This window comes from Sceloporus occidentalis, unplaced genomic scaffold (genome assembly GCF_023333645.1).
Source record: "Sceloporus occidentalis isolate IW3139 unplaced genomic scaffold, rSceOcc1.0.p SCAF_8, whole genome shotgun sequence".
Taxonomy (NCBI): domain Eukaryota; kingdom Metazoa; phylum Chordata; class Lepidosauria; order Squamata; family Phrynosomatidae; genus Sceloporus; species Sceloporus occidentalis.
In genome coordinates, this window is record NW_028316988.1 from 50013513 (window position 1) to 50027167 (window position 13655).

The 13655-nt window shown below is 43.0% G+C and overlaps 1 protein-coding gene across 2 annotated transcripts in view; it reads left to right on the top strand.

Moving 5' to 3' along the window:
* PCDH19 (protocadherin 19) overlaps positions 1-13655 on the top strand; it is a 161972-nt gene that overhangs the window by 75974 nt on the left and 72343 nt on the right. For both annotated transcript variants that reach the window (XM_089536693.1, XM_089536695.1), the window contains exon 3: positions 7836-7894. In XM_089536693.1, coding sequence (XP_089392819.1) covers positions 7836-7894 — 59 coding nt within the window. The remainder of the gene's footprint in view (positions 1-7835; positions 7895-13655) is intronic.

The window sequence follows — 13655 nt, forward strand, 5'->3', positions numbered from 1 at the left end:
ATAGTGCTTTTTTATTTGTAGTTTTTTTCATATTCACAGGGGTCTTTCACCCCTAACCCATTGAATGTGGAGGGACCATTGTATTACTCTTTAAAAAGGGCCTGAAACCTTAAGGTTGGAAAGTTAGGCTTGTATATATTTGGGCAATGCCTTGTCTAGTTGCTGAAATTGTGTGTATGTGTGTTTGGCTAGTTTAATCCGTATAAAATAACCACTGGTCATGAGATGGGGCTTAGGTATTACAGACCTACTCTTTCTGATCTCTGTGACTCAGACAGTTGGGTAATCTGCACCCGGACAGAGCATCTTTGGAACCTTCTAGAATAGTGATATAAGCCTTTTGGTAGTTCCTCCTCCTACCATCAGCTCTGTCTCATGCTTATTAAACATGAAAACGATAGTGCCCTCACCCAGGGAGCAAGCAAGATACTAACTTTACTTCAGACTGGAAAATAAAGCCTGCCTTCCCAAAGGTTGCACTGGTTCTGAATGAGCAACCAGTCTGTAATGTGATATAAAGGTCAATGGTTGTGGACACACAGCAGCCCTGCAAACATCTTCTAGTGGTATACCACCCAGGAAGGCAGTAGGCATGGCTTTGAACAAGTGGTTCTTTTTGAGCCAGTTCATAAGGAAGGCATATGGCTGAAACCTCCCATTTCGGGAAGTGTTACGTCGATACCACTTAATCTAGTTTCAAATCTGAATTGTGTGAGTTCATGGATGACTACTCAAAGAACTACAGTTGCAGGTATGCAACCTGTCAATCTGCCCCACCCCACTCACATTAATAAGGTCTCACTTTGCAGTCTTCCTCCTTGATCCACCTAGGCGAGTTACAGACCACCCGTTTGGGGCGGCCTGCACCCGCCCCTTTCCCCACTGTATTGGGGCCTCAGCTGCCAGACCGGCAGCCTCCGAGGCCCCAATCCGCCACTTTCCAGGCCGTGGGGAAGCGGCAAAGGGCTGCTTTCCCGCGGCCTGGAAAGGGGTGTCCTTGGGGCTTCAAGCCCCAGGGACACCCGGTGACGGCGGGGAGGAGGAGAAAGGGGCCGCTTGGCCCCTTTCTCCACTGTGTCGCTCAGCGCAGCCATGTTTGGAGGTGGCGCGGTCGTGATGTCGTAATGGCGGCGGCCATGTGGAATGGCCACCGCCATTTTGTGCACGCTCCGCACGTGCTAGGGTTGGGAGCATCCAGAAAGGACACTCCTTTCTAACTCTAGTACGTGAGGAGCGCATACTTTAGGCCTGTCTGTAACGGGCCCAACTGGACTTTTCCTGGGTCTTGACAGGGGCAATAACCTCACTTATCTCTAAACTCTGGGCAGTTTTTTGCTCAGATCTATTTCCCACTTAACTCCTTGAATTATATTCCCCTTTCTTTGCCTCACTTTTTTTTTGTCACTCCAGTGCTGCTTTTCTGTCCCTGCCATCTTCAGGCAGTTAATGAAATTCTTTCTCCTATCCAGACCTTTCCTTTCTGTAAATTGAATTATTTATCCATGTTATGTTGTTGATACTTTCACCAGGAGCAGTTTAAATGTTTGTGAAGACTTTGTAACTTGATAGCAGCATAATCAGTTGAGAAAAGAAATGTTCCTAAGAGGTTATATATTAGGTGGAAAATAAAGGGTTGTGGCTGTCTTTCTACCAGAATTTGAGAACTGGGACTTTCTTTCTTTCTTTCTTTCTTTCTTTCTTTCTTTCTTTCTTTCTTCTGAAGAGATCTTATTACTAATAGAACTGCAGTTTCCAAGGCAGGACAGCTGTCAAATCTCCTTAGCCAACACACCCTGTTCCTTGCTGGATATTCCTTAGTGCTTTGTCCAGCTCTATTTGGAACAAGCCAGGCAAAGCAGAATGCCTGTTGCTTTCCCTTGGGAACCATTTCCACAGCCTAATAGACTGTGACACTAAAGCTGTTCTCTTTCCTGTTCTTTTGCATTTCATACCTGCTGTTAGAAGAAGCAGAAACAATGGGGTTTTGAAAGGAGTAAAGATGGCAGTTTGGGCATTGGCCTATGAGTGGAGACCAGGGTTCAAATCCCGGCTTGGCCATGTAAGGTCACTGGGTGACCTTGGGCAAGTCACACTCTCTCAGCCTCAGAGGTAGCAGTGGCACCCCCCTGAAGAAACCTGCCAAGAAAACCCCATGATGGCTTCACCTTAGGGTTGCTATAAGTCAGAAATGACTTGAAGGCACACAACAACAAAAATATACAATATTCAACAACAAAAAAGTGTGAACATGTGATTGTGGTGACTGCTGAAGGGTGAGAGCGGCTCATGACATGGGAAATGAAGTCATACTTCCCTTTTGCCAGAGGGGAGAGGAAGATTGCATTGGTACTACAACAGAAAGCATCTTGAAATCTTAAAATCTTGTTGATATATTCAGTCTCCAGATTTTTCAGGCTTCCAGTGTTGTGAAGGTTTCATTTGTTGCGTGGAGCATAATGATGTCTTTCTTTGGCCCATCCTGCTAAAGGGGGGTACAGTTGAACCAGGGCTTCTAGCTGGAGCACTAAGACATATGGATTTGCAGGGGCAATGATATAATCTGCCAGTAGCCCAGGCTTCCTTGTTCCCTCTGAGCATAGAAAGAATGCTGACATTGATGAAGTGGAAAGGAAACATGGATTTTTCCAGCAATAATATTGTTGGGAGCTATCTCTGTTGAGATGTGAACATTTTCAGGGTGATTTGATCTTGAATGAGCAACTGAGACCCATTAGCTTCACAACTGCTAGAATTGGTTTTCTGGCATAGACTGGCATAGCTGACTTGGTTTTTGAACTTTCCTTGGCGATATGACAATGGGAACTGTTATGATGAGGACCTGTACTTCACTGTTTACCCCTATGCCAGTGATTCCCAAACTCTGACTTTCCAGGTGTTTTGGACTTCAGCTCCCAGAGTCCCAGAAGCTGGCTGAGGCTTCTGGGAACTGTCCAAAACGCTTGGAGGACCAGAGTTTGAGAATCACTGCTCTACAGCATTGCATACCATTATGAGAAAGTTGGGAGGGCGGGCAGGAGGCAAAATATAGAATCATTTCAAATGGATTTTCAATCAGTTTTTCCGCTGGGAAATTTAAGGAAACATTGAAAGAAAGGGACTCTTATCTCCCCAAACTGGAGAATGGCCATTAAAATGACAAATGTGCAGTATTAGCAAGTATAAAGTGATGCACATTGGGATAAAAGAGTTCTAACTGCTCGTACATGTAAATAGGGTCTGAGCTTTAGCGTGACAAACCAATAAAGGGATTTTGGTGGATAGCTTGAGGAAAATGTTAACCCAGTGTGCTACTGCTGTGGAAAAAAAAAGCGAAATTCCATGTAGAGGCTGGTTTGAAGGAGATTAAAAATAAAACTGCAAATATTATGCAGTTATGCAAATTTATATGACCACACGTAGTGTACTGTGTACAACAGTTACTTCTCAATAAGGATATTGACTTTTTTAAAAAATTCCAAATGGCTTCCAGAATGGACTGGAACAACTCTAGGGTTAGGGAACTATATAATACTTGGGGCTTAAATCAAGCAAAGACGACATGATAGAGATGTAAATAAGCATATTGTGCAAATGTGGATAGGGCAGGGCAAGCCTTCCTATAAAGCAGGGTGGATCTCCCCTCCTGTGTAGGGCATGGCTCTCTTCTCCATTTTAATCATTACAATAACCCTGCAAAGGTCACCCAGTAAAAGTCATGGCCCAGTGGGAAGTTGAACCCAGATCTCTAGAATCTAGTCAATCATTTTAACTACTATGGCACAGAACTCCCCTGCTGACAGAGCTTCCCTGGCTACTTTCTTGGCAGATTTCAAAGTGTTGGTTATGACCTATAAAGCCCCATATGGTTTAGGTCCAGGCTATCTGAAACCCTATGTCTCCCTAAATAAACCTACCTGAGTTTGAAGTTCTTCAGGGGAAGGCTTTCTCTCATTTCCACCGCCACTACAGGTAGAATGGGTGAAAACATGGGAGAGAGAGCCTTCTTGGTGGCTGCTCCCAGGCAATGGAATTCTTATCCAAGAGAGGCCCAGGCTGCCACACTGCAGAAATAATCTGGTTTGACACTGCTTTAACTGCCATGGCTTAATGCTAGGTTCTTGTTGCCCTAGAGCAGAGCGGCCCCATCTGTCACCACTGCAGCCCCATCTGTTGTCACTATGATGGAAAGTGCAGTTTTTCTTTAGACAAGATGGATGGTCTTTGCATACCTTGCATATGGGTAGAATGGTGATTCTGGGACACTTCTGCCATTCTACTCATAAAATAGGCATTTAGGACGTGTATATCTTGTCTTAAAGGAAAAGTGGCAGATTTTTCATCTCTGTTGTAGTAGATTTGGTGCTGGGATACTGGTGCTGGGCTAAAAACTGGTGGAGGGGAGAGACAAGTGCAGCCTGTGAACTGTAAGTTCCCAACCGTGTTTTAAAAGGTCAGAACCTTTTTACCTTTAACAGCTGCAGGTCAAGCTGGGCAAGGGATGTAGAGTTTTTCTTCATTCCTGTGCAAATGCCAGGAAACATGCCTCTCATTGATTCCAGCCTGTTACAAAGTCATTAGAAGTGCACAGCTCTGACCATAAAAAGAAGAAATGTGGAGATAGCAGCCCAGTTTAAATTTGTCATAGCTGCTGGAAACCCTCTGTGTCTCATGAGCACTGATCTGTCTTCTTCAACCCAACCTACAGCCTTCAGGTTTCAGAAATGCATTTTCTAGTTTGCCATTGAATTAGTAAGAAAACCCAGATGACCTCTTTTCACATAAGCGTTTACTACCAAATAAAATGTTTCTTTTTTTGGGGAGGGGGGGTAACCTCTGCATTACTCAGCTGCTATTTATTTATTTTCCCCCTCTCCTATACCTTGGGATTTACCTTGGTTGTCATTTACATATCTATGTGGTAAATATTTTAGCATGCTAATTATACGCTAATAAGAAAACACCTATTGAACTTTTAGTCAAATTGGCACATGCAAACCAGGCCCGTCGGGGAATTAAAAAGCAATTAGTTTTTGCAACAGAGTGTGATCACATTGTATTTTCGGTGCAAACTGTTCAGTGGTCACCAGCCAGTCATTTCTGCCAAATGTTTATAGAATGATCAGCAAGGCCAGGAGATTTTGAATGTCTTTTAACACACACACACACACACACACACACACACACACACACTCAGAGGTTTATAGAATTTGAAGAACACATACAAGAATTCTTTCTTGGGAAGCATAGGCTGAAGCTCAGGAGGTTGAAGACATGTCATTTTGCTACATCAGAAGTAAAATGTGGTACTTTGAAGTTGAGAGCCAGTATAGTACACTGGGCATCACCTTGCCATTTTTGCAGTGCCTGCTACCAAATTTCCTGCTGTGCCTCTGGTAGAAGAGAACACTTCTTTAAAACAAATTGTACAAGGAGAGCAAATATTTCAAAAAGGAGGCTTTTATTTAAAAAATCACTGCAAAATATGGCAGTGATATGTGGGTAGCGTATGGAACCTATTAGGTCCAGTCCTGGTGCATGGCACCAGGCAAGCTGGTGTTCTCCAGATGTTTTGGAGCAATGGCTCTCAAACTCTGGCCCTTCAGATGTTTGTGACTTCATCTGCTAGAGTTACTGAGCATTGGCCATATTAGCTAAATAGGAGCTGAAGTTGAAAACAACTGGAGGACCAGAGTTTCAGAACCACTGTTTTAGGTTACAGTTCCCATAACCCCTGATCAAGGACCACACTGTCTTGGTCTAATGACTGTTGTAGAAGAAAATATTGGGAGGCTACCAGATTGCCTATCCTTGTATACAGTGATTAGAGCAGGGGTAGGCAACCTGCGGCCCGCGGGCCGGATGCGGCCCGGCAAGGCCTTGGGACCGGCCCCAGCCCGGTCCTGCTGCCAATTGCCCCTGGGGCTTTTGGCGTCTCGCACGAGGGGCATGGTGGGGCAATTGTCTATAGAAGCCTCAGAAACATGCATTTATCTTAACATTTTTTTAAAAATCAGCAATTTTTTCCCGTGCCCTCCATTTTAAAATTTTGTCCTACATTTGTCCCGGTTTATTTATTTATTTAATTCTTTTTAAAAAAAAATTTAATTATTTATTTTTGGCTTCGGCCCCCCAGTTGTCTGAGGGACAGCAACCCGGCCCCCGGCTCAAAAGGGTTGCCTACCCCTGGATTAGAGTGTCAGACCTGGAGTGACTCAAGTTAAAATCCCTATCTTGCATTGAAAATGACTGGATGATATCAGGGAAATTATCATTTCTCATCCTGGCATGGCTTACAAGGCTGTTGTGTCTGACTAAAACATGTATGGGGAGGGAAACACCATACATCAGCCTGAGCAATTTTTGAGGGAGGGATGGGATATTAATTCATATATATATATATATATATATATATATAGGGCCATCTAATCCAACCCCATGCCATTCAGGAAGGCACAGCACTCCTGACAGATGGCCATCCAGCTTCCATTTAAAAACGTCAGAAGAAGAAGACTCCAAGACAGCATAATTGTCCTCAAAATGGCCCTGTTCCATTTCGTGGCCCCAAGCCATCCCCATTCAGTGTTGAGGGGCGCCATTTTGCTCAGTCAGAAAGCTTCTTGTTGCTGTTCTTCATCACTCCTGATAAGAGAGAGAGCGCTCTGAATTGATTCTGTAGTTCCAAACCCACAGAACAATCCCTGGTCCCTTTATTTCTATGTGCCACATTCCTCCAAATGTCAGTGTCCTGTGTTTGAGAACTGACCTCCTCAGACACATCCTCTGTGTGTTCCTCTGTGTTTTGCAGTGCAGCTACCTGGTACAAGATGGCGTATAGATTGTTTCTAAGAAGCTTATCGCACACATTATTTCCCCCGTTATGAGAACAGGAAGGGGACTCTTGGGGCCGTGTGCGACTGGGAAAAATGGATTTTATTGCACAGCAAATTGTCCTCAAAATGGTCCTGTTCCGTTCCGTGTCGCCAAGCTGTCCCCATTCAGTGCTGAGGAGCGTTAAATGTTCAGGTCGGAAGTTTTCTGACTGAGCAACATGGCGCCCCTCAGCACTGAATGGGGATGGCTTGGCGGGGCCATTTTGAGGACAATTTGCTGTGCAATAAAATCTGTCCTCCCTCCCCCCCCCCCCCCCGTTCTCATGCGGCCCTGAGAGTCCCCTTCCTATTCCCATAACGGGGAAAATAATGTGTGCGATAAGCTTCTAAGAGAGAGATAAAGGGAGAGGGATAGAGAGAGCACTAGCAAACAGCATATATTATGGAATGATGCATCCAAAATGTATTTTCAAAGGAGGCATACAAAAATGCAAACAAAATTTGTAAATTGGGCACAGTTGCATGCAAAAATAAGTGTGTTTTTGCATATATATTTTAATAAAATTTGCAGAACTATACAGAAAATGTATGGTATAGATTTGGATTCATGTTAAACTGTCATGGATCAGATATAGAAAGTGACCTGAATCAGATCTGTACATCCCTACTAGTAGCCGTGGATTCTCTTTCAAAGCTACCTAAATGAAGCTGCTAATTCAGTAAATTATGTATGTTTTATGATGAATAGACTTTGTTCTCATGTGTAAAGCTTTGCAGACTGACTTACAGCAAACCACTACACCTCTTGAACCTCTTGAATCCTTGGTATTATTTTTTAAAAAGGTGTTCTGTGTGTGCTATTGTCCTGACATGGGTGGACAGAAGTTAACAAACTAGAGGTCAAGGCATACTGACCTATAAGACAGCCACTAACATATTTCTGGATATTCTGAAGTGCTGATGAATCATGCATATAACCGCACTATTTTCTCCTATTCTTTTCAGACTGAAAACTACTCATTTGATTCCAACTATGTCAACAGCAGAGCCCATTTAATAAAAAGGTACGTCAGATGTGGGGTTTTTTTTGGTGGGGGGGGGAGAGAATAGGGAGCAGATGAGGGAGGAGAAGTGCCCCATTTTAACCAAATTTATATTATTTAACTCTCCCCACCTAACTATTACATTCTGCTTGGTTGTTGTATGCAAAATTTCTTCATTTGATTTGGGGAAAAACAGTATTTGCATCCTATTAACATCCCACTGCTTTGGGCTTTTAGGGGATTTTAACACCCCCCCCCCCCCCATGAGCCATGCTTCATTCATATCAGGAGGAGGCATAGAGTTAGGCAGAACCCGGTTACCCTGACAACTTATAAATTCATAGAGTTTATTCTGTTTCAGTGCATGAGAATAAAATGATTTATGTGGATGGAAAAAAAAATCTCTGCTATGTAAGGGGGAAAAAAGAACTCATAAGGTGGTACTGGTAACTGCTGCTTTCTGTATTCTTCTGTCCCTCTTCTTTCAAAAAAGTTTGAATGGCAAAGAAAAATAACATTTGGGTTGCAATTCATTCCCATCTACCGTTTTCTTCTCCTGCCCCTGTTATTAAAATAAATCTGTCTGTGGCCTGCTTTCATCCAAGCAGAAACGAGGAAATGAATTTGGTCCCCAGAGAATGTGTTGATAATAATTATGAACATTTCCGTAGCACTTTGCAGTGGACAAAAACATGTTCTAATTCTTTTATCCTCACTACAGTGCTGTGGCAAATCCCACCTAGGCAAGGGGAGGGAATTGAACCATTAAAGATTAGTCCTTGGTTCTGATTTGCTTTTAGTGGCCAGTGAAGACTGGCTTAACTGGTTCAGTAACTGACAGCAACTGGTTCTGCGAAAACAAAGAGTCTCAAAAAGCTCAAGTATTGGTAGGTATATGTGGCGTTCCAGATGTTATTAGACTTTCATGCCCATCTGCTGTATACAACATGAGCAGTGGCCAGGGCTGATGGAAGTTGCAGTCCAGCAATGCCTGGAAGGTGCCAAATGTATGTTAGCAAGTGTGAAGGAAACTGGCAGCATTTGAAAAAAACGGTTCTGCTTAAGCAGAGCAATTTTGTGTTTTTAAGGCCTGAAAAATCTCATTTTCTAGCTGCCTGATGGGGTGAGCAAAGACCTGTTTTATGCAACCAAGCAAGTTAATGATCCATGTGGCCAAGGAATATCAGGTTAGCTGGTAGTGTGTTTAGGGGCTTTCTCTGCCTTTTACCTTTTAACATCACATACATTCTGATTTGCTTAAATACATTAATTTTTACCTTTTAAATAAAGTCCAGTTCCTGGGGCTTATTAACAGTCAGTTCACCCTTGTTTCCGGCTTTTGTTGACACTACCAAATTGGGGAGGTTTTTTTCATGCATGATTTTGAGGTGTAGTCCTGCTATCAGCTTAATTCTGGAATGGAGACAGCTATCTGTCTTTCTTTCTGTCTGTTTATCTAGCTATCTATCTGTCACACACACTTATATACACAGGGCAGCCTGCAGGAAAATAAAGTGATTGGATCTGAGAAGTTGTAGGTGTGCTATTATGAAGAGAGAGAAAACAGTCATGCTCATGCTCATGCTCCCAGAATATCTTTATAATATTTTGATGTATTTATTTTTGTCCCATTTTGGGGACTGTGGGTTCTCCAGATTTTTGGACAACCTAGTTTTTTGTGGGTTTTTCGGGCTATGTGGCCATGTTCTAGAAGAGTTTCTTCCTGACGTTTCGCCAGCATCTGTGGCTGGCATCTTTAAGATGCCAGCCACAGATTCTGGTGAAACATCAGGAAGAAACTCTTCTAGAACATGGCCACATAGCCTGAAAAACCCACAAAAAACTATGGATGCTGGTCATGAAAGCCTTTGACTTCTGGACAACAGTTTCACAGTCCATTATTTGTTTATGTATTTATTTACTTACTTAATTTGTATGCTGCCTTTCTCCCAGAAGGGACCCAAGGCGGCTCACAGACAAAAAAGCACGTTAAGAACACCACAATAAAATTCAAACAATGAAAATCACCTAAAAACATTAAAAAATTATATAAAAGGTATACAAAAATTCAAGAGATAACTAAAGCACTCATGCTTCATAAAAGCCACCCTAGTATGATTATGTGTGGAATGCTTGCTTAAATAAGAATGCCTTAGTTTGCCTTCGAAAGGCAACCAGGGATAGGGCCAGCCTAGCTTCCTGCAGAAGGGAGTTCCAAAGTGTGGCAGCAGCCACCAAGAAGGCTATAATGCCTTGACCTGTTGGGAAAGGTAGGTGAGAATATCTGGAAGGCTAATGTTTTCTGTCTCTCCCCAATAACCTATGAAGTATGGTATGCTGTAAGGGTGGTGGGGAAGTGACATGATAAACTCCAAGACTGAGTCAAGATTGCCCCTAAGTCACCTTCTCCCAAGGAAAATCAGTCTGGCTTTGTTGCTTTTAGATTTTAGGTGTGGCCAAAAATACAGCCAATTTTCTATATCCATGGCTTGAAAATATTCAATATATGTATATACATTCTGAAAAGCAAACCTTGATTTTGCCATTTTATATATGGAAAACCATTCTATATCCATTGTATTTAATGGGACTTGAGCGTCCACAGATTTTGGTATCCACAGGGTACCAAACCCCAGTAGGTACAAAGGCCCCATTGTACATTAACTTACCAATACAAAAATAAATTATATTCAGTAAAACCATGGATTTTAAAATCTGTTTTTAATTGTTTTACAGCAATATTTTATTTATTTTATTGCACGTTGCTTTAGGAGCTATGGTGGGTAGAAAAGTGATTCACAAATATTTTAAATAAAGAATAAATTTATCCATTTGCGGAGCTGAACTATACTGGATTGCACCCTTAGCTCTTAAAAACTCATTCTGGTTTGGGACAATCACGGCTCTCGTTGCATGTTGTTATTTTTGCTGCTGTTGTTAATGGAACCTCATCCGGAGCTAATTACTTGTTAATGTTGGTTGTGGTGTATTGAAATGGTCTTTCAGATTGTGGTTCACTTCTGTCCTGTTTTGCATTGATCTGCAGATTTTTAAAAAATGTGTGAACATTTCCTCCCCGCATAATACACATGCAACATGTTTCCTAATTATCTGTGTTTTTTGTGGTCATTTTATACTAATGCACATGCTTTGTATGCATTGCAACTTAACATATTTTATGTATTGTTTGTTAGTTTCTTTCAGTTAAGAGCTATATGAAAAAAAAAATCAGAGGAGCATGAAAACTGAAGGATTAATGTGTTCCGGTCTGTGTATTAGTCCAGAAAATGTGAATCAGAGTGGCTGACTTAAAAATGTAACCAAATGAATACTTTGAATATCAGCAATTTAGACTTGGTATGACCACACACACACTCACACACACACACACACAATTTTTATAAAGAAAACAATTCCAAAATAATAACAAGAGAAACAATAAACATATATATCCATAAAACATTATCACAAGCAACCATCATACGACAAAATAAACAGAAAAACTAAACACCCTATTAAAAAACACCAAACTACAATTACACATACATAATACTAAAACATTACTTCCTACTAGTTCCCCTGAATTTCTGAGCTTTGATATTTCTGTTTCCTCAGTTTCTGGATAAGTATAGATTCCATCATGTCATTACAGTATATTATTATACCTGTTACCAGCAATGCTGTGAAAAGAACAATATCATTTTTGTTTTCTAAACCATTACGTTTTCAGAACTATTGGCCCGTACAGACAGACCAAAATAAAGCTGCTTCGGGTCACTTTGGAGGTATGCTGTTTAAATGATGCACGCATCCTAAGAGGCCAGAAGCTGCGCCAAAGCCACACTCCAGTCCTAAGGACTGAAGCACAGCATTGGTGCATTTTCTGGCCTTTTAAGAAGCATGTTTCATTTAAACAGCATACCTCCAAAGTGACCTGAAGCAGCTTTATCTTGGCCTGTCTGTACAGGCCCTTTATCACAATATCCTAACATCAAGGGGAATGACCACTTTTGTAAGAGGGTGCCTTAACATTCCTTAACTAATCAGAGGCATCTGCCAAGTCCTGCTCTTACATTCTTGGTGCCTAGTGTAGATTACCATTACAGTCAATTCAAGCACATATTAATCTGATATAAACTGATTATCTATGGCTATCTGAAACAAATGCAAAACTCACATAGACGGGATACAAACCGCCATATAGTACGTATTCTATACGTACTAGGGTTAGGAAGGGGCGGTGCTTCCGCACCCCCCTAACCCTAGTACGTATAGAATACGTACAAGATGGCGGCGCCCCTTCCACATGGGCGCCGCCATCTTTACATACTGGACGCATAGCGTCCAGATGTGTCGTGGCGCCTATGACGTCGCGAATGCGCCAGCGGCGCCTCGCGATGTCATCAGTGTGCTGAGGGAAAGAAGCTCTGAAATGGAGCTTCTTTTTTGCTCCGCGCGGGAGCCGCGCGGTTTGGCTGCTGCAGCTCCTGCGCGGAACAAATGGCGCTGGTGGGAGACCGCCGCAAAGCGGCGGTTTGTATCCCGCCATAGTCTTTTTATATTTGCTTGTAATTCCAAGATTGAGGAAAACCAATTAAAATATGCAGATGACACTATACTATTATTATTATTATTATCATTACAGTCCGTCCTCGCCTTACGCGGGGGATCCGTTCTGGATCTCTCCGCGTAAGGCGAATTCCGCCTATGCTCGAGTCCCATTGTAAACAATGGGGCTTGTGCGTGGTGGCGCACGTGCGCGCGGGGCGCAACAGGCGCGCGCGCCCATTCAATTGAATGGGATGCGCTGCCCCTTCCGCCCCGCGCGCGTGCCGCGGCTTGAGCGCATACGCTCAAGTCCGTGTATGGCGCACCCGCGTATGCACGGGTGCACTGTATTATATTTCATTTATATAGCACTGTAGATTTACACAGCTCTGTACATACAGACAATAAAATCAATAAAAAATGAAACCTGCCAATGGCATACATTCTACAAAATGCATATAAAACAATAGATAATAATACAAGATAGAATTAGATAAAAATAAGCAGACAACAAATTAAAAAGATCAAATATCAAATCAAATATCAGATAACAACCAGATAAACAATGGCCCTCAACAGACGGGCCTTTGCGGTGCCCTCGTTATGTGCGAGGGTTGCCTGTTGGGCGGAGTGCCCACATGCCCAGCAACCCTCGCACGTAACGAGGGCATCGCAGTTGCACAGTACCACCCACATGGCGTGCACAGCTATGACGTCGCAGCTGCGCAGTGTCCAAACAGTGCTGTGCAGCTGCGAGGCCTTCAGGCTGTCTTTGCAGGTTTGCTGCGGCGCAGCTGCACAGCAAAAAGGAACTGCTTTTTACTGCTCCTTTTTTGCTGCACAGCAGCGTCGCACAATCTGGTTGCTGTGGCACTGCTGCGCAGCAAAGAGAGGTGCCTGCCTGGGGCCTCTTTCTGGCGGTCTGTACCCCACCAGTGACACAATGCCTGGGAACGGTTTCCTGAACAATATAGTCTTCAACTCAGTTTTGAAACTGGGTAAAGAAGTGATGACCCATGCGGCTCGTGGGGTAAGGAGGTTCCAGGAGTGAGGGGCAGCAAGTGAAAAGGGACGAATCCAGGATGGGGCAGTGGAGATCCTAGGCTGGGACAGCAGACCTTGACTACCAGAACGGAGGTACGAGTGGGAATGTGGGGGAAAAGAATAAGGAGGGGCCAACCCATACTAGCAGATGGCAAAGAATGGGAACAATTACTGAAGAAAATCAAGAAAG